Here is a 20585-nt window from a genome sequence, read left to right on the forward strand (position 1 = left end):
TTTAAAACCACAATGTTTGAAAATTGCTGGTTTAAGTATTATTTCCCTTTAAAAAAAAATCCAGCATGTAACCAGATTCATTGTAAGCAGACAACCTGGAAGGATTTGAAACTTGGCAGGTACAATGTGGATATCCCAGACTATGGTGAAATGCACAGATAAGAACTTCTCCAGCATATATGATTCTATCAACAACTTTTTATTAAGTAGCTACCGTGTTTCCGTCTAGTAGGAAACGCAATAGAACAGCAATGCAAAATCCAAGCTATAGTTTGTAATTGGAGAAGATAAGGATCAATGCATATCTTTGTATTTCTCATAAGCCCTAGGAGAATAATTTGTACATTCACAGTCCTTAAGAAACATGATTGAATAAAAGTACACACTAATGAATGAATGAATACATGATGTGGGTTTGATACAGGCCTTCATTCTTACGTAAGAAACTTGTATTGAGCACCTACTCTTAGCTTTGCTGCCAGGTAGGTAATTGGAAGTTGAGATGAATTAATAGGGTGGCTTTGAAAGACGAACGGGATAGGGTTTGATTCTTAGAAAAGAGAGGAAGCTCAAGGCTAGGAAAGTACCATGTGCAAGAACCCCTGGAGCCTGGAGATGAGAATGAACATTACATATTGGAAAGCATGTTCCAAGATTAAAAGGTTCCTGGTTAAAAATTGTTACATAAAATAGCACAGAAATTTTTCAAGGCACAGTATACATGATTGTACGGTTTTTCTCACACAGCGAGATAGATGATTAAGGCAAAAATCAGAGCATTTTCTTGCTTTACTGTTTCTTATGGAACCTCACTATAACTAGTTGAGTTACTCTAACCACTGTTACTGTGAATCATTCTGTATCTTTTATATATATATATAATAATGATGATAATAGTATTGTTCAGTGTTGCTTACCATGGCCAGGTCCTGTTGTTCTTGGCTCTGGCCTCTTGAGATACTATTATCATCTCCATCTTAAGATAAGGCCAGCAAGGCTCCAACAGGAAAGACTGCCTTAACTTCCTTTATGCATGTGATGGACTCAGGATTCAAACCTTTGAGTCCACCCTCTTTCCATTCACCCTGCTGTATGCACTTCTCTCCATGGTACACTTAATCCAGGTTGATTGTTCCAAAATGGAAGCAGGAGTGGAGCATCTCAGGTGATGAGACTGAATGAAACATGAGAGACTATGGACTGTGAGAGGCAAACTGAGGACTTCAGAGGGGAGGGGGTGGGGGAAGGGGATAGCCTGGTGATGGGTAGTAGGGAGGGCACATATTGCATGGTGCACTGGGTGTTATACGCAACTAATGAAGCATCAAACTTTGCATCGGAATCTGGGGATGTACTGTATGGTGATTAACACAATATAATAAAATAAAAATAAAAAAAATAAAAAAAATAAAAAAAAAGAGTTTGCTTCTTGGTTCGTCTCTTTTTCCTTTGTTCATTTGTTTTGTTTCTTAAATTCCACATATGAGTGAAATCATATGGTATTTGTCTTTCGCTGACAATACCAATGAAATTTTTAAAAGCTAATTCAAATACATTGGAACATTCTCTCCTGTATTCCATTGTTTAAAAAAATTATTTTGAGGGGTACCTCGGTGGCTTAGTTGGTTGAGTGTCTGATTCTTGATTTCGGCTGAGGTTATGATCTCAGGGTCCCAGGATTGAGCCCCATGTTGGGCTCTGCACTCAGTGAGAAGCCTGCTGGAAAGTTTTTCCCTTTCCCTTTGTTTCTCCCCCTGCTTGTGCTCTCTGTCTCTCTAAAAATAAATAAATAAAGTCATAAAAAAATTATTGTGAGCTATATAACAGAAGATGATTTCATCAATGGGCTCTAAAGCTGGTATAAAATGCTTGTTTATGGGAATTTGAAGTTTTAATATTTTTCTCATTTTTGTCTTTGGTTCTTTCACTAGCATAATAAGCTTGTCATTAATAAACTTATGGTGATGGGTAGTAAGGAGGGCACGTATTGCATGGTGCACTGGGTATTATACGCAATTAATGAATCATCGAACTTTACATCAAAAACCAGGGATGTACTGTATGGTGACTAACATAATATAATAAAAATATTATTATGAAAAAAAATAAACTTATGCTTCTGCAAAGTCTTTGAGTTTCCTCTTTAAAAAATTATCCACATAACTACAGATTATTTTCAGTGGGTATTACATTCCTTGAATTTTTCTTACTGCTTCATGTGATGTTCCAAGTAAAACTTGAATATGATCAAAAGAGAGCAGTATAAAGAATATGTAACACAGGGGCACCTGGGTGTCACAGTCAGCTGAGCGTCAGACTCTTGATTTCAGCTCAGGTCATGATCTCAGGGTCCTGAGATTGAGCCCCGCGTCAAGCTCCGCTCTCAGCAGTGGGGAGTCTGCTTTTCTCCCTCTGCCCCTCTCCCCGCCTGTGTGCTCTTTCTCTCTCTCTCTCTCAAGTAAATAAATAAATCTTAAAAAAAAAAAAAGAATATGTAATACAAGTGTGCCCTGAGGTGAGAAGTAAAATAGTCCTCAGTTACCTATGAATGCTCTAATTCTTTGCTTATGAATAAATGATCAGTTCTTAGAAGTGACTTTTTTCCTTTCAGAGAGCTCAAGAAGTAGCTGTTTCTCTTTATGAAGAAAACACACTAATATTAAGCACACTGCCTCTGCTGTACTAGTTTGGCCCACTTTCTACATATTTAGCTTTTGTTTAAATATCTAAACAAGTTACTGAGATTAGTCTTAGTATTTCATGAAAGAAGTAGTAAATTGATTTATTTTTAAATTAATTTTAATTGTATGTGTGGTAAAATTTTTGAGTCTTGTGATGGCCATGCAGGGATTTATTGTACCATTCTCTCTACTCCTAAGTACATTTGAAATTTTTCCTTCAGAATCAAAACTGCCTAATATAAACCAGTTTTAGAAATAAGTGTGTAAGAACTGTGTTTATAAGCCGTAATTGTCAGTAAAATCAGGCTTTTCTTTGTCACGTTGGCTGGGGTGGGAGGTTTACGCGCGTGCTTCCCGCGCATCAAAAATGAACAAACAGCTGTAGTCTCTTATTTTTGCCTTTATTTTGTGTCAAGTTGGTAGTACTAGTGAAATTCTGTATAAAACTTTAAGACATACAGAACAGTTTTTCTTTCTTATGACCTATTTTTCTCCCTTGCTTCTCTTCCCCTAGAGGTATATTGCCATTGGAGAACTGGGGAAAGCCACTGACACGCTAGACTCTACTGGGAAAGTAACAGAAGAAAAACCTTATGGTATGATGTTCATCTAATGTAGTCGTCTTTTAACACTTAGAGAAAGTTTCTGTGAATTCAGAATTTTAAAATAAATCTCTTGCCGGATATTACCAGTGATTATTACAGTTTTTAGTACATTTTCTTAGGTTAATAGGATTGAAAGTCGTTGATCACATTTTTACTTATTTGATTTGAGTTTGTTAATAAAGATTTATCATCATTGCCTCTTTTCCTGTAATCAATTTTTTTAATGTTCAGAGTTCTTCCAGATAATTCTCTTGCCAAAAAAAATGTATAACTAAGAATTAGGGATTTTACCTGTGTCTTGTCATTGTTTATTGACTTATTTTTTTACAGTTATTTCTTAGCTTTTGAAATGAACCAGGTTTAGTGCTTTACAACCAATCACGTTCCTGTGCTTTTGGAGTATGTAAAAAAATATGGCAGAGGGAAAGCTATTTCTCTGGAGGTAAAACAGAATTCACTGGGGCCCACCTTAATTTTTCTACCATTCCTTCTTTTACTACTTTAATAAGGGTAGATAAGTGAAATGGTTTCCTAGCAACTTTCAGGGTGTGATGCTCTTTCTAATATTACAGTGGTTGCCATTCTGTGCAGTCGGCTCACCTCCATTATTATGTCATCAATTGTGAATTATTTGTAGGCTTTCTCATTGGTTGTTGTTGGGGTTTTGTTTTGTTTTGTGTTTTGGCCTGTGTTTAATGTTACCTCTTTTTAATTTAGCCAGTTCAGCATCTGGCTTTCCTATGTTTTTGTGTTGAGTGTCCTTAATATATATTACATACAGCCCCAGTACTGAGACCAGCCTTCTTCTTGGTCATAGTAGCTTCTTGTTAACATTTATATGTAACTTAGTATCTTACTTGACTAATCAAGCAACATAAAAGATAAATCACTGATTTATGTTGAGTTTAAATAAAATAGATGTTGAATTATCTTTGAAATTACTGTTACTAGTAAGTAATAGCAGACTCTCACTTAATAGAAACCCAGCCATGATTTTCAACCAGAAAGCTTTTAAGAGATTAAAGAGGCCTAGGACAGTAGGAGGATGTCAGAGATTTCCAGAGTATACTAAAGTATACGCCAGTACCTATATAATCAGAAGAATGGTGAGGAAGTAAAATTGGTAAGACTTCTTGATAGGATGGGGTGGTGAGGGAGAGGACATTGTCAACCATGACCTAGGTTTCTAGGTTTTAAAGTTGTTCCATGGTGGTGCAATTCATTGAGTAGGGATACTAGAAGAAGACCAAGGTGATGAAAATACAGTTGACCCTTAAACAGCACGAGTTTGTCTTGTGTGGGTCCACTTATACATGGAGTTTTAAAATAAATACAGTACAGTACTGTAAATGTGTTTTCCTTATGATTTTCTTTCTTTTCTATTTTTTTTTTTAAGATTTTATTTAGAGACACAGTGCGTGCTTGTGAGCAGGGGGAGGAGCAGGAGAGAGAGAATCTCAAGCAGACTCCGTGCTAAGTGCGGAGCCCCACACAGGGCTTGATCTCATGACGCTGAGATCATGATCTGAGGTGAAATCAAGAGTCGGGCACCTAACTGACTGAGGCGCCCCTTTCTTATGATTTTCTTAGCAACATCTTTTTTCTAGCTTACTTTACTCTAAGAATATAGTATATAATATATATAATACACAAAATATGTGTTAATCAGCTGTTTGTTATTGGCAAGGCTTTTGGTCAACAGCAGGCCATTAGTAGTTAAATTTTGGGGAATCAAAAGTTATACATGGATTTTTGACTTCATGAGGATTCCGTGCCCCTTAACCCCTGTGTTGTTCAAGAGTCAGCTGCACTTAAACATTCCCTTCCTTCCTGCCCTTAAGCGTTTTGGAATTTTAAAAAACTCTACTTTGAATTGTGTAATTTGTAACATTACTTACTTACTTTAAAGGAAACTTAGTTTGTTAAAATCATCTCATTATACGTTGAAGTAAGTCATGGAAAAACCAAGTAACTTTCTTCAGGCCAGAAAGGGAGACCTCACTATAGTTTATTGAATAGTATTTATAGTCCCAGAAAATGAAAGGTCAGAGAATTTTGGTTATTGACATGAGTTTTCTGTATGATTTTAGTAAATCAGCAAATGTTTGTCATCAATTTAAGCTGCTATAGCAGGTACCAAGGGAAAGATAAAGAAGTATGAGACCTAACCTGTGTCCTTAAGGAGCTTCTGTCTAATGAAGAACTAGGACTTATGTTCTCAACCCTCTGAAACCCAATACTGAGACCTATAACCAATATTTTATAATGCCTTCCTCACTCTCTTGAATTAAAATTCAGAGATACTCTCCCCTACCTACATGCTAGGAAAAAAGTCAATATAATACAATAAACAGAATATAAAGAAGAAATAAAAGTAATCTATAATAAAATAGGTATGTTGCTATATAAATGCACGGCTATTTCTGCACTAAAAGTCGTAATGAACTAGTCTGATGTTGACACTTAACAGATATGAATGCCACAGGTATAAAGGCAGACTGATATAGGTGTGTTGTATTGATGACTCAGTATTGGAAAATTCAGTATTTGAAAAACTACAAAAAATACTTTGTGTTTAAGTGGAAAACAGACTTAGATTCTAGCCTCAAGTGATTATAAACAGGCTTTCACGAAACTACATGAATCTGGCAGACATCCAGAAGTTATGTGGTACACAGAACACTCGATTGCGCTGTCCCGTAGGACATCCAGCATTCCTGGTTCTCAACCATGAAATGCTGCTGATGCTGCCACCCCACCAAGTCACTGTAACAATAAAAAAAATGCAGTTCTTAATTGACCCGTTGAGGACAACTGACATATGGGTGAGGCAATAAGGCAGGATGCAGTAAATGGCAAATGAATGCTCTTAAGTAATTTTTGTTCTATCTAGACAAACACTATTTTTAGCCATTGTTTCAGATACCTGAAAGCTCAGAAGAATAAGAAAATGAGTCTGGCTCAGTAGACTCAAAGCTCAAACCATATTAATAGGACCCTTCCTTGTATTCTCTTTCATGTACCTTCCTTTATCCCTAAATAGCTTTTCACCATTTATAAATACACATTTGCATGTTAATCCCTGAACTATGGGGCTGAGACCATGTCTCTTTTGGTCCTCACTATATTCTTGGTTTCTAGGACAATGTATGGCATATAGAACAAAGCACAGAGTGAATAGATAAGGCAGGCAGTAAATAAACATGGCAGAGATGACTGTGGCTAAGTCACACAAAAGGCAAAGCATCTTCCTACCTTCTGCTGCTCTTATTCATGTCTAGGTATTAAGTCTCAGGCATGTGTTGCTGGCATCTTTTAGGACACTTGGCTTCGTTGTGCTCATCTGCTCTTCGCTAAGCTCAGGACACGAGGCCATGGCGTCCCAGGCTGTCTTAGATGTGGGCCAGGCTTCTGAGAAGTCCTGACTGCTTCTGCGATAAGAATGGGTTTTTCTATCTCTTTTGTGGCTTTTTTATTGGGAGGCAAGAAGTGTGAAAGGAAAGGGGTATCTCGTGCTAATCCTCTGTTCTAAACACTGCAACCCCCTGGTCCCAAGGTAGGGTATTACCAAGGTCTTCTCTAGCTAACGTATCTAATGGTAGTGGCTCCTCTTGGACTGTGCTTTGGCTGCCCACACTTCCTGGAGGAAGCTGGTGAGTTGAATTGGGTCTTGAATTGTGATTTAAACAAATAGGGCCCACACTCTAGTAGGGCTGCTACGTGTACCTGGGTATCAATCATCTTATGGTGCCTTTTGTTTGTATTTAAACCTTTTTATTATGAAGTGTTACACAAATGAAGAAAAATGAATGAAACTTAAATTTACAGCTCAGTGAACTATCTATCACAAAGCAAACTATCCCTGCAGCTGTCAGTCTAGTCAAGATTCCATAGGAACAATTTTCAAGCCCCATTCCATATACAACAATTTTCTGTTGATACACATTTGGGTTGACCCCAGTTTGAGGCTTTATGAATAAAACTGCTGTGTGTATTTTGTACCTCTTTTTTTGGTAGACACATGTACTCATTTCTGTTGGATATACCCCCAGGTGGAATTGCTGGGTCATTGGGTAATCCTACTGTACTGGGAATTGTCAACAGTTTTCAACGTAATCATATAACTTTGCATTTTCACCACCAATAAATTTGAGTTCCCCTTGCTTGGACAACACATGGCCTTAATAGTGTTTTTAATGTTGGCCGTTCTGATAAGTGTGTAGTGGTATTTCATTGTGAATTCATTTGATTACTAATGACGTTCAGCACTTTATCATATGTGCTTTGGCTTTTAGCCATTTTCTTTTGTGTATTGTCCCGGTCTCTTGCCTCTTCTTTTTTTTTTTTCCTTGCTGTATTGACTTGACTTTTTAAAAATAATGATTTGTATGAGATCCTTATATACTGTGGATATATGCTCTTTTGTTATATGTCTTATGGATATTTTCTCCTACTCTGTGGCTTATCTTTTACCTCTCTTAATTGTCTTTCAAAACAGAAGTTTTTAGTTTTAATTTAGTTCACTTTGTCAAGTCTTTTCCTTTGTGATTAGTCCAGTCCTTTTCGTGCCCAGTTAAAAAAAAATTTCCTACCCCAAAAGTATGAAGATATTTTCCTATATTCCAAAAGTTTTATTGCTCTGCCTTTCACATTACATCTACAATCCACCTTTTTTTTTTTTTCCCCCTATCTGGATATCCTGCATGGGTATTCCCATATGGCCAAGCACTTTTCCCTGCTCCATTGCTTCCTTGGTCAAAAATCAAGCACCTTATAGATAACGGGTTTGTTTGGAATCTATTTTGTCACACTGGTCTGTCTGTTCTTGTGGTAACACCAAACTATCTTAATTGCTGTAGTTTTAGAATAGATCTTGATATCTGAAAAAGCAAGTCTTTCTAATTTTTTAAAGATTTTTCTCTATAGGTTTTTTACAGCTTATCAGAGTAAGAAAGTTGCTTCCTGTACCTAATTTACTGTTTTTTGATTGTTTGTTTTAAATAAGCTTTACCCCCAACGTGTGGCCTGAACTTAACTACCCTGAGATCAAGAGTCACGTGCTCTACTGACTGAGCCAGCCAGGCGCTCCAACTCTTGTATTTTTTTTTTTTTTAATCACAAGCAGACATTGAATTTCATCAAATACTTTTTCTGTATCTGTTGATTTTTCTCCTTATTCAAATATTAAATTAACTTTACATTTCTAGAGCAAGCCCAAATTGATCATGGTATGTTATCCTTTGTATAAATTGTTGTATTTAGTTTGCCAGTATTTAGTTTAGGATTTTTGCATCTTTGTCTCTGAGTGAGATTACCTTCTGTTTTTCCTTCCTGTTAATATCCTTGACTGGTTTTGATATCAAAGTTATGCTGACTTCATAAAATTTTGTCTTTTTTTTATTCCTTAAAATTTGTGTAGATGGGCATTTTTCCCCCCTCATGTTTGGTAGAATTTACTGGTAGACATCTGGAGTTTTCTTTGTTAGGAAGGTTTTTAATTATGGATTGGCCTTCTTTATTAAATATCAAACAATATTTTTTATTTCTTGTGTCATTGTAGATGATTTTTACCCTAGGAATTTGTTCATTTCATCTAAATTTTCAAACTTATTAGTATAAAGTTGTTTATACTATTCCTCTGTGACCTGTCTTTTTATTTTGAAATAATATCAAACCTATTTTTATAGTTTTCTGTATGTAGATCATTCAGTTCTTTTGTATATGAAATCCCTAATTGCATTCAGCCAAGTTTCTTCATTCTTGATGGTTGTAAGAGCCCGCCTTATAAGAGCTTTGGTAGTATGCTTTGGTTAATTTTGTGGCAACTCATTGTATTATGTGCAGCTTGGAGTGTAGCCAGTCTTCAGAGGACCCCTGTAGACATCTCTTTCTCTGTGTGGTTCTCTCAAAATCCAGCTGCTCTTCTTCCCCAGACTCTGATTTTTATTCAGTGAGATTGTTACCAGTTGGTGGATTGTAAAATTCCTTGGTTCTTGTCTTCTTGAAGGAAAGAATTTAGTTGAGAGACTTAAGAGAATTAAAGGAGCAAAGGTTTTATTTAGCAAAGGGGAGGGACACTCCAGAAATGTAGCAAAAGGGGTTGCTCTAAGGGAGTTGGGGTGGTCTCTGGGTGAAGACTGGGTGCTCGCTGGCAGTTTCCTATCTGCCATCCTCATTTCTCCCTTCCTGCTCATGTCTATCTCCCTACTCTAGCAAGATCACAGTGCTTTTTTCGGATTCCCCTCCTTGCACCATGGTTCAGAAAACATCTGCAAGCGAAAGCAAGTGATCTTCAGAAAGGCCTTGCTTGTTTCTTTTTCTTCTCTGAGGGATTACATTCTTTGCTGTCTGTTGTCTAATGTTCAAAAATAGTTGTATCCTATATATTTTTTCCAATTAAACAGCTGCTTATAGTGATAATACTTGTCCAGTACCAGTTACTCTGCCACGGTTGAATATTGCTTTTAACTCCATAGTTCAGTTAAGTACCAGCTATCATGATGTAAATAGAGTCAACAAATTTTAAGCGAATGTTAATGTGTGACATGATCTTGCATATATTAATTTTATGAGAATGACTTTTTAAAATTAATTTCAAATGAATACTGGCACATCGATGATTTATTAGCCCCTAAACAAAGAATAATTACCCAAATCCTATGACAGTTTTATCATACCCATCTTCTTTTATCAAATCTACTTCTTTTGGGTAGTTATTGGATATAATTGCTTTACAGATTTTATTCTCCATTTCTTTTTAAATTCTTTGGAGGTAAAGCCTGTATTCTTTTTTTTTTTTTTTTAAGATTTATTTATTTTTTTGAGAGAGAGGGAGAAAACACAAGTGGGGGAGGGCCAGAGGGATAGAGAGAATCTTAAGCAGACTCCGCATTGAGCAGGAGCCCGATGTGGGGCTCGATCCCACAACTGTGAGATCACAACCCACGTCAAGACCAAGAGTTGGACCTTAACTGACTGTGCCACCCATGCGCCCCTAGTGTCTTTATTCTTACTATTTATTATTATTTGGATTGGACTAATATCACATTTTAGAGATAGCCAGCATGCTTCACGACATACTCATGTAGTGAATATAATAATCATATGATTAAAAATAATCATGTTGTATTCTATTGTATTAAATTCACCTTTATTGTAAAACACCTTGCTGCATAGGCTTTCTGTCTGGTGATTCAAATATCAGATGAATAATTGGCCTAGGTGACTTTTAAATGACCTTTTGACCTTGAGATTTTATCGCTCCTTGGCTAATTCAGCAAGAATGTCTTGAGTTCCACTGTAATTGTGTACATTGCATAAGAACTGCCTTTGCCTTTAAGGAGCTTGGAGTTTCATTGGTGAGATAATACCTGCATACATATTAGGTAACAGTTAAAAATTGTGTATGATTAATTGCAGAATGAACAGAACAAACCAGAAATGCCTGAGATGTTAAGTCAGAGAAAGAAGCACTGGCAGAAGTAGAATGACAAAGAGCATATCTTGTCATCTTGTGTCAGGAAGTGTCAGTAAAAGAGAGCCACCGAAGCAGGAAAACGAGTATACATTGGCAGGAATGTTCATAAAGAGACCAACCTAGCAGAAGTAGAAAGCCGTTTGATCTTATTTAAAAATGTATTGCAAAGTTATGAAGTATTGCAGTTTTCTCAGTAATAGCGTTTCTCTAGCAGTGGTCAGCTTGGAGGTAGCATTGGCTGTCTAGATTTGGAAGTTTTGCATCACTAAGATGCCACCAGTAATTGTTTTATGTTGCAGTAGAGTGAAAATTTTTCATGGAAAAATCCTCATCATATCATGAGCTACATCCGTCTGAAAAAGAGTATGAAGAGAATACCCATCTGAGATGTGTCTTTATGGACTGCTAGGTGTTGGAGAAATTCTCTTGAGTTCTGTAGCTCTTCTCTGCTTGAGTCTAGTAGATTCTAGTCTGTTGTTTGTGTTAACTTGAGGATCCAGGTCCCACTGAAGTTAAGACTGTCTTGTGTTGATTTTGAAACCTGAATATAATATTCCATGCTGTCTTTTAATTTCTGTTCTGGTGTTACCACAATACTTCAAAGCACATTAGGTTTTTTAAAATATTTTTTAATAAAATCAAATGTAGCATGTATGTATTAGAATAAAAAGTTTAAATAAATTTCCTGCAAAGTGAAAAAGAAACACTGTAATTTCTTTCCATTGACTGTGACCTAAACAAGTTACAGAATATTTCTGTATTTATTGAATATGAAATACATAAAGTCATCTATGAATATGAAAATCCCAAATACTGAATTTCAGTGTGTTATAGTTTTTACTTGTTAAAATTACAGAAATATACTTTAATATTATAGTAATAACATTTTATAGGTAATAATATAGTTAATAATCTTTTGGAAAGAGTATTAAACAAAAGCTGAAAACATGACTAACAGACACTGAAGGCTTTTTTCTAAATCATTGTTTAAAAAATGCTTAGTAATCCTGGTATCCTTGCTGTGTATATTCTTTTTTTGCACTGGCTTATCTTTAAAGTCAGACTCCTGGGAGTGTTTGTTTAAAAGAACAGAGAAATTCTAAGAGCAGTGAAGGGAGGGAAGGAGACAAGTAAATACAACTTTACTTGGGGACAGAATTGAATGTGAATGTGTGAATTTTATGCCATACCATAGTACAGTTGTGAAATCTGGCAGGTAAAGTTTTTAATGTGGTTAATACTTAATAATCTTCAATACTGCATTAAGTTATTAACAGTATTTGATGCCTGGAGAAACTTAAGCAACTTATGGATATTTTTCTTTTCTTTTCTTTTTTTTTAAGATGTTGTTTTTAAGTAATCTCTACATCCAAGGTGGGGCTTGAACTCAACCCCAAGATCAAGAGTCACACATTCCACCAACTGAGCTAGCCAGGCGTCCCCTTTTTTAAATTAACTTTTTTTAATTAAAAAAATTTTTAAATGATTTATTTTTTAATTGAAGTATAGTTGACATTCAATGTTATATTAGTTTCAGGTGGATAACAGATATTCAGTGCTTACCATCTGTCACCATACAAAGTTACCACATATTATTGACTATATTCTTTATGCTGTACTTTTCATTCTCATAATTTTCTTACTTTACAACTGGAGGTGTATACCTCTTAATCCCTCTTGCCTATTTTGCCTCTCACCACTTATCGTGGTGAGCACTAGGTAATGTATATTGTCAAATCACTACATTGTACACCTGAAATGAGTAACATTGTATGCAATTATACTTCAGTTAAAAAAGAAAAAAGAACTTATTTTATTTCTCTGCTTACCTTCCGATCTCCTCATTTTCGAATACTGCAGTACTATTTCTATAACTAATACAACATTTTTCTCAGGTCTCCTAAAGGCTATAGTAAGAACCAACTAAATGGGTATAAGATGACTGGTTAAGTTTTGGAGAAAATTTGGAGGAAAAAATTGAAGCAAAAGAAATTTAGTCTTAATATTCCATAACATAAGACTTTCTCCCCCTTTATCTCATTAATGTGAATTATATTCATCTCAACAAGGTAGAATTTGGCATACAAATACATTTTGTTAGAAACTTTTTAAATGGAATTTTCAGAACTTTCAGTGCTGTGAAAACAGCATGTATACTTGTGTGGTTGTTTTAGTGTTACATTTTTTATTCATTTTTGGCAGATAAAATAACACAAGAAGATATTGAAGGCGTTCTACAGAAATTTACTGGGAATATAATGCAGGTACCTCCCCTGTAAGTTCCATTATTGAATTTGGATACATGTTTAATTTTTATTTTTCAATGTTTAACATCACTTTAATGAGAAAAAAAGCGGGCTTCCTTTTATGTATGGTGAGGCGTGTTTTAATCTGATATACATATGATCAAGTAAAGGTGAGCCTGATTTAGATAGGTTGCAGAGCTTCCAACACTCTCTCAGGTAGTGGAATGTGGCTTGCTCTGTCTCTGGATATGGCCACAGCCTGACATCTGTGCTATTCCATTGTTTATTGGTTTTTCTGGTTCCATCTGTATCCCTCAGGGCAGCTCTGGAGTGCAGAGATGTCAGTCTTCCCGGAATTGCTGTGAAGAGACCAGTCCAGGCTAGTATTGGTGTCAGAGCTATGATTCATAGTCCAGTTGGTACTTTTTTCCAGGTCTGGGGACCATTTTTTTAGGCCCAGAATCTTATGCTTCACAATTCTCTGCAACAAATGAAACAGATGAGATTTATAATTTATTAAAAGTATAAGAATATTGAGTACAACTTAACCATATCTTTTGTGCACATTACCATTTCAAGCAAATTGCTTCTTATTAAAAAAATGGCTAAATTGTTATGTGTCAGGAGAAGTACTGACAGTTCTTTTAGAATTTAGTATTTATTTGTTTGTTTGTTTGTTTGTTTTAAGTAGGCTCCATGCCCAGCGTGGAGCCCAGTGTGGGGCTTGAACTCACGACCGTGAGATCAAGATCTGAGCTGAGATCAAGAGTTGGACACTTAACTGACTGAGCCACCCAGGCATCCCTAGAATTTATGTTTTACTTTAAAATCCTGATTTTTTTTTCAGGAACGCTGAAATATCTATAGGGAAATGTGTCTTCATAATTTTGCCTCAAATAAAAGTTTTAAAAACTTTGCAGTATATGAGCAAATTTTTTTTATCATTATTGTTAAAATGAATTGCACGTTTATATCTATTTATAAGAGCAGTTTTAGAAATTTTTTCTCTGTTGATTATCCCAAGGAGTTTGTGGGCTAATAAAATTTTATCACACAAAGCTTAAGATCTGTTAAGTAGATTTGCATTTTAGAAATAATTTGTTAACTTTTATGTGAAAATGAATATTATTGTATTGGAAGTTGTTTCAAGGAAATATAGCAGAGACCACTGTGACCAGAGGCCTTGTGCCCTTAACCCGGAATGAGGACCAGTGAACACATGAATAGACCATTTCCAGAGAGAAGGTTAAAGTGTAAAATTGACACTATTGTTCATTGGGTAGCAGATTGAGCTTTAGTTTCAATCCTGGCACCATCATGGAGTAGATTAGAAGAAAAACATAGTTCATATTTAGAAAGATTCAATTTAAGGGCTGCTGGTCCTTCTTTCTTCCCCTGCTGTAATCTGGAGTTACTCTCTTTCATTCTTTCTTAATCTTTTCTCTCTCCTTCACTCCGTGTCTCTCTCTCTTATCTCTGCAAGCTATTCCGCATTAAAGAAGGATGGACAGAGACTTTCAACCTTGATGAAGAGAGGCGCAGTAGTAGCAGCCAAGCCTGCCAGGCCTGTTACCGTATACAGTCTCTCCCTTCAAAAATTCCAGCCACCGTTTTTCACATTAGGTAAGGTGGGAAAATCTGAAATCATTTGTAGTGACCTGTACCTTCATTCTGCATTTGGCTGCTTTTGGGTAATTTAATGGATCCCTAGTATATTGGAGATTTTTAAAATTTGAATTTAAGTAAGGCTAGGATTTTATTAATACTTTTTTGGTAACACATTTAATGAAAATACTGATACCTACATGGAAGTTCAGAAATACTTTTCTAAATAGGCTGAATTTTTTGTATATCGTATTATCTTCTAAAGTTGGCAGTAACATACCTTCCATCTCTAATTGCAAAGAGTAGATAAGGGGTATATACTTTCAAAATTTTATAGTTTGTGTTTTATTATCTTATGGATGTTTGTTCCCCCATTTTGGCTAGTACCTGGTAGTTTACCTTCAGTTTTAAAATTTAAATTAATTTGTCTTTTTAAAACAAAGCATTTTTAGTTTTTTGGGGGCAGGAAATTTTAAGAGCGGAGTGATTATTTCTCCCCTTTCTATGTTACCTGCAAGTTACTGCTAAAAATCCTGATAACATGGAAATAATGGGTAAGGGAAAAATGTATTCTTGGACATGCGATAAATTTTAATTCAGGTTATCAATTTGAATTTATCTATAAATCTATATTTGAAATAAATTTAAAAAACAAAAAGTTTGTTTCTGTGGTTTGGAAATTTTATGATCTCCTAGATGCGAAAAGTAGTAGCTGAAGTCATGAACATATACGAGCCGTGAAGAATCAAAAGTTGTAGTTCCTCTAAATTCTCAGGCTTGCTTAAACTGATCCTGCTCTTAATTTCACAGTGCCCACTAAATAGAATTCCCTTTAGAGATAATTTCCCCAAATTTTCTTCCCTCAACTTCTGTTGCTTTGACAGAGTATTTAATGTATATAAAGTTCCTATAGAATGTGGTTTTTGTACAGTTAAAAAATGAAGTCACTTCTTTCCTTTAGTGTCCTGACTTTAAAATGTTTGACAGATAATGAGAAAAACATACTAAAAAATGCTTCATTCCATGAAAATGCAGCAGCTGGGTTGGCACAGTAGATATTATCTATGAAAGGAAGAGAAACTTGAATTTTTCCAATTGCATTTAAGTTGTAAACACTTACTTTGTTCACTTGGAGGTTGTCATAGGCGGAAAGAGCTGTCTTTTCACCAAAGTCAAATATAGTGCAAGAATGTTTATATACCTGCTTTGAGCCCAGTGCTCATTTTTTATCTCAGCAGTGGGCCCCAGCCTTGAGCTGATGGGGAAAAAAAAAGAATTAAAATCCCTATCTAGTGAGTTTTGGTTAATTCCCTCAAGTGGCTTTTTTTGTATGGTAAGACTGTAAGCAGCAGGAATGTAGTCCTTTTGTGTGGAAATTCAGGATATCTTGTGGATGAATAAAAACAATCCAGAGTCTTGCTCTTAACCAATAAACGTGTAATATACTGTGTTAAGAAGATGTTTAGATATGCATTCACTCTGGAACGTTGTGTAATTTTAGTTATTTTATGATTTCTTTAGTAATATTTCCAAGAGAACATTTAAATAGACTGAGCTCTCCATGTAGTATATTTTCCCAGACATAATTATTGTCCCTGATAAGGGGTTTTTGTTTGATGTATTTTTTGAGTGTGTAAATCTGAAAATATCTTAAAAATCTACAGCTTTGATAGCAAAGCTGAGATGTCCAACTATTTAAAACTAATTAAGTGAACAAGGTGTACAAATATGAAAATACTTTTTAAATGTACAGCTCACAATAGCAAAGCTGAGATTTCCAACTATTTAAAACCTATTAGACGAACAAGGCTGAAGTATTAACATTGGTGTGACTTGCCAGTTAATTTAAAATGTGTTCATGAGTTTCTGCTGTTTGCTCTCTCCACACTCTGACTTTTCAATCTCACAAACACATATGCTATTGGATGAATAATTTATGTTTTAGCGCATAAATATTTTATCACTCGATTGTTTGCATAGTGCATTTTTACATTTGTTTAGGGGCATCATTTCTATGTAAAGTGGATTTCATAGGAGGTTAGCAATTTACCATGTCACTGTTAACATTCCAGATGTTGAATGTGGAGGAGGTTTTTATATCAGAAGCTTGGTCAGTGACATTGGCAAAGGTAAGCATAAAGATGAATTATGAATTATCATTTAGAGAGTAATATTCTTTTTTGATGGGAAGAGGGAATTTTCTATTTTTCATATCTCTGAGTGCTGGCCTTAGGGAGCTGTACTCTTGCTGCCTTCAGCTTCAGAAGCATTGAAGGTTTATGGCTTACAATTATCAGCATCAGCAGCTGCCGTGAAATGCTTGTAACGGGAGAGAAAGAAAAAGGAGCAGGAAATGAAGATGGGGATAATCAATGTAAGAGCCAACATTATTTCAGATATAAAATATTTTAGCGCAAAGGGGTAAGATTAAAAGATTTATCCTTCCAAGTTACTTTCATTGATATAAGTAAAAAATTTTTAAAAACCGGAAGCCACAGTCTTACAAACAGCTGGAAAGTTGCGGTTCTGGCTCTGCCATTTGCTGGCAGCTGTGGCACCGGACAGGTCAGATTACCTCACCTGCAGATGAGAGTAATACTTACCTCGTGGGCTTGCTTCATGGCTAAATAAGAAAAGTATGTGCCAGTTCCTTGTAGACTTTAAAGCAGTTTATAAGGTGAGTTACTAGATATTATTTTGCTACTTTATCATTTCTTAATCTCAAGGCTCTTGGTTCTTAGATTAGATTATTACAGTTTTACATTTGAGGTGGTTTGGAGAGGTTTGAATCAAGATCTTCTGTCATTTGAACACGAGCATGACTATGATACTGAATCATTTGCCCTGTGGATTTTCTTTTCCCTTTTTGTTGCTATAGAACTCTCTTCCTGTGCCAATGTCCTAGAGCTGACCCGAACCAAACAGGGACCGTTTACACTAGAAGAGCATGCCCTTCCTGAAGACAAATGGACTATTGATGACATTGCACAGTGTCTGGAACATTGCTCATCTCTTCTCCCAGCAGAGTTGGCACTTAAAAAGTCAAAACCTGAGGAGTCTAATGAACAAGTTTTGAGCTGTGAATATATGACTCTAAGTGAGACAAAGGGAGAAGATGATGTAATTAAGACATCTTAAGATTGGTTTGGGATTGTCGTCATTTCTTGGTTGACATTTGAATCCTGTGTACAGAATGACAAGCTACGTGCAAAAGACAAACAACTATTTTTTTTTCCACATGATTTTGTCTGTGTGTGTGTGTGAAGAAAAATGTCCATCATTTACAGTTTCTATGGTGTACAGTTAATCTGCTCTACATTATAAATAGCCTTGCAGTTAGTTTTCAGTTCTTTGCTCTACTACGGAATGTTCTTTTAGGATGTTATTATGTTGTTAGATTGGATTCAGGAAAATCACATCTTCTGATTTGATTTTTCTTCCAAGTCTTTTCCTGGAAAAAGTTGAACATGTTTTCTTTTTTTTTTTTTAATGATTTTTTATTATATTATGTTAGTCACCATACGGTATATCCCCGGATTCCGATATAAAGTTCGATGCTTCATTAGTTGCATATAACACCCAGCGCACCATGCAATACGTGCCCTCCTTACTACCCATCACCAGTCTATCCCAATCCCCCAACCCCCTCCCCTCTGAGGCCCTCAGTTTGTTTCTCATAGTCCATAGTCTCTCATGTTTCATTCCCCTTCTGATTACACCCCCTTTCTTTATCCCTTTCTTCCCCTACCGATCATCTGAGTTCTTATGTTCCATAGATGAGAGAAATCATATGATAATTGTCTTTCTCTGCTTGACTTATTTCACTTAGCATTATCTCCTCCAGTGCCGTCCATGTTGCAGCAAATGTTGAGAATTCGTTCTTTCTGATAGCTGAGTAATATTCCATTGTATATATGGACCACAGCTTCTTAATCCAGTCATCTGTTGAAGGGCATCTCGGCTCCTTCCATGATTTGGCTATTGTGGACAATGCAGCTATGAACATTGGGGTGCATATGGCCCTTCTCTTTACTACGTCTGTATCTTTGGGGTAAACACCCAGTAGTGCAATGGCTGGGTCATAGGGTAGCTCAATTTTTAACTTTTTAAGGGACCTCCACACTGTTTTCCAGAGTGGCTGTACCAACTTGCATTCCCACCAACAATGTAGGAGGGATCCCCTTTCTCCACATCCTCTCCAACAATTGTTGTTTCTTGCCTTGTCTATTTTTGCCATTCTAACTGGTGTAAGGTGGTATCTCAGTGTGGTTTTGATTTGAATTTCCCTGATGGCTAATGATTTTGAACATTTTTTCATGTGAACACGTTTTCTAATCAATGAAAAAAGAAACATGAGCTACATGTTTCTTTGGTGTCACAAAAGTGAATGTAAATTAGTGTTACTTTGACTTTATTTTGGCTTCCTAGTGGCTCTATTGTATTGAAATTCTTTATGTTTGAAAAGGCCATTATTTAACTCATGTTTTGAAGTTTACAGTTATTAAGAACATTTATTTGATAAGGCTGTGCTACCCTGGTAATAGGTATGTTTGTTTAGATCTTGGAAACTAATAAACTTTTATAATAAATATTTGTAAATAAATTATTGCTGCTACCACTAATAGAATGTAAATAGAAGACTAATAATTAGATTCACCTCTACCATCAGTGCAAAGGACAGCCCTGTGGCTTATATTTTGGCAGCTATGTGATCTTTCCTGATGATTTCATCAACACAGTCAGCCACCCTGTACCAGGTTATTAAATAGTGTAATTTTTAAAAAGTAAGCTAAAGAATGTGTCTTCAATTTAGAATTTCTTTTCTTTATTTTTTAGTATTTATATCTCTACAGGGCATTTATCGCCATGACATTGGTTGTTTTTTCTTTTCGGTTTTTTTTGGGGGGGGGTTAGTTTGCTGTTTCAAATTATATTTATAGATGTTGAGATAGCTGCCCTGCATTTCCAGTTAATCTCTCCTGCTCTAAATATTTTAAAAGTTATTCTCAAATGTTTTCTTTTTTCTTTTTAAAGATCACATTCATTTATTTATTTGAGAGGGAAAGAGAGAGCAGAAGCACAAGATGGGGGAGGCAGAGGGAGAAGCAGACTCCCTGCTGAGCAGGGAGCCCGATGCGATGTGGGCTCAATCCCAGGATCCCGGGACCACGACCTGATCTCAAGGTAGATGCTCAGCCGCCTGAGCCACCTAGGTGCCTCTCAAACATTTTCCTTCAGATAGCTTACTGAAAGTTCCAGGTCCCTTTTTAACATAATTTTGAAAAGTAGTCATGTTACAAAATGGCAAATTTCATATATAATGAGTGCTTCATATTTTTGTTTTGGGAAAGGAATATATTATGTGGTCAGTCTTTAGAAATGTCCAAATCCTGCTTCACTAATTCAGATAAATATAGTTTCTAAGGGAAGAATAGTTGAAAATTTCGTAAATAGGAGTTTCTAGGTTTTTATGGATTGCTTTTCTTTTAAAAGTAGTTGTCTCAACCTCTAACTCAAAAATTTAAACATGTAAACTAATGTGATTTTATTTGTAGTTAACCTAATATGAATTCAATATAAAAAGTTCTGTGCTTCAGTAGAGCATTTTCATCATATTGGCAACATATTTTATTTATTTATTTATTTATTTATTTATTTATTTATATTTATTTATTTATTATTTTTTTTAAGTAGGCTCCATGCCCAGCATGGAGCCCAACGCAGGGCTTGAACTCACAACCCTGAGATCAAGACCTGAGCTGAGGTCGAGAGTCGGACACTTCACTGACTGAGCCACCCAGGTACCCCTCGGCAACGTATTTTAAATGAAAATATGAAAACTAAGTATGACGCACAAAATGATAAGAAAAAGAGTTAGCTATCTTGATGCCATAACATAACATACCAAATACATAGTTATAAGTTGAAAGTTTACAATTTTACTTATTCATATCTCGTGCCCTGCAGTTCG

The 20585-nt window shown here is 35.7% G+C and overlaps 1 protein-coding gene across 1 annotated transcript in view; it reads left to right on the plus strand.

Annotated features, from left to right (window-relative positions):
* Positions 1-18191, plus strand: part of TRUB1 (TruB pseudouridine synthase family member 1) — a 36402-nt gene extending 18211 nt beyond the window's left edge. The window contains exons 4-8 of the mRNA XM_019806031.2: positions 3196-3277; positions 12966-13038; positions 14493-14632; positions 16687-16743; positions 17493-18191. Coding sequence (XP_019661590.1) covers positions 3196-3277; positions 12966-13038; positions 14493-14632; positions 16687-16743; positions 17493-17752 — 612 coding nt within the window. The 3' untranslated portion in view covers positions 17753-18191. The remainder of the gene's footprint in view (positions 1-3195; positions 3278-12965; positions 13039-14492; positions 14633-16686; positions 16744-17492) is intronic.
* Positions 18192-20585: the final 2394 nt, after the last annotated feature.

Source organism: Ailuropoda melanoleuca, chromosome 6 (assembly GCF_002007445.2).
Source record: "Ailuropoda melanoleuca isolate Jingjing chromosome 6, ASM200744v2, whole genome shotgun sequence".
Taxonomy (NCBI): domain Eukaryota; kingdom Metazoa; phylum Chordata; class Mammalia; order Carnivora; family Ursidae; genus Ailuropoda; species Ailuropoda melanoleuca.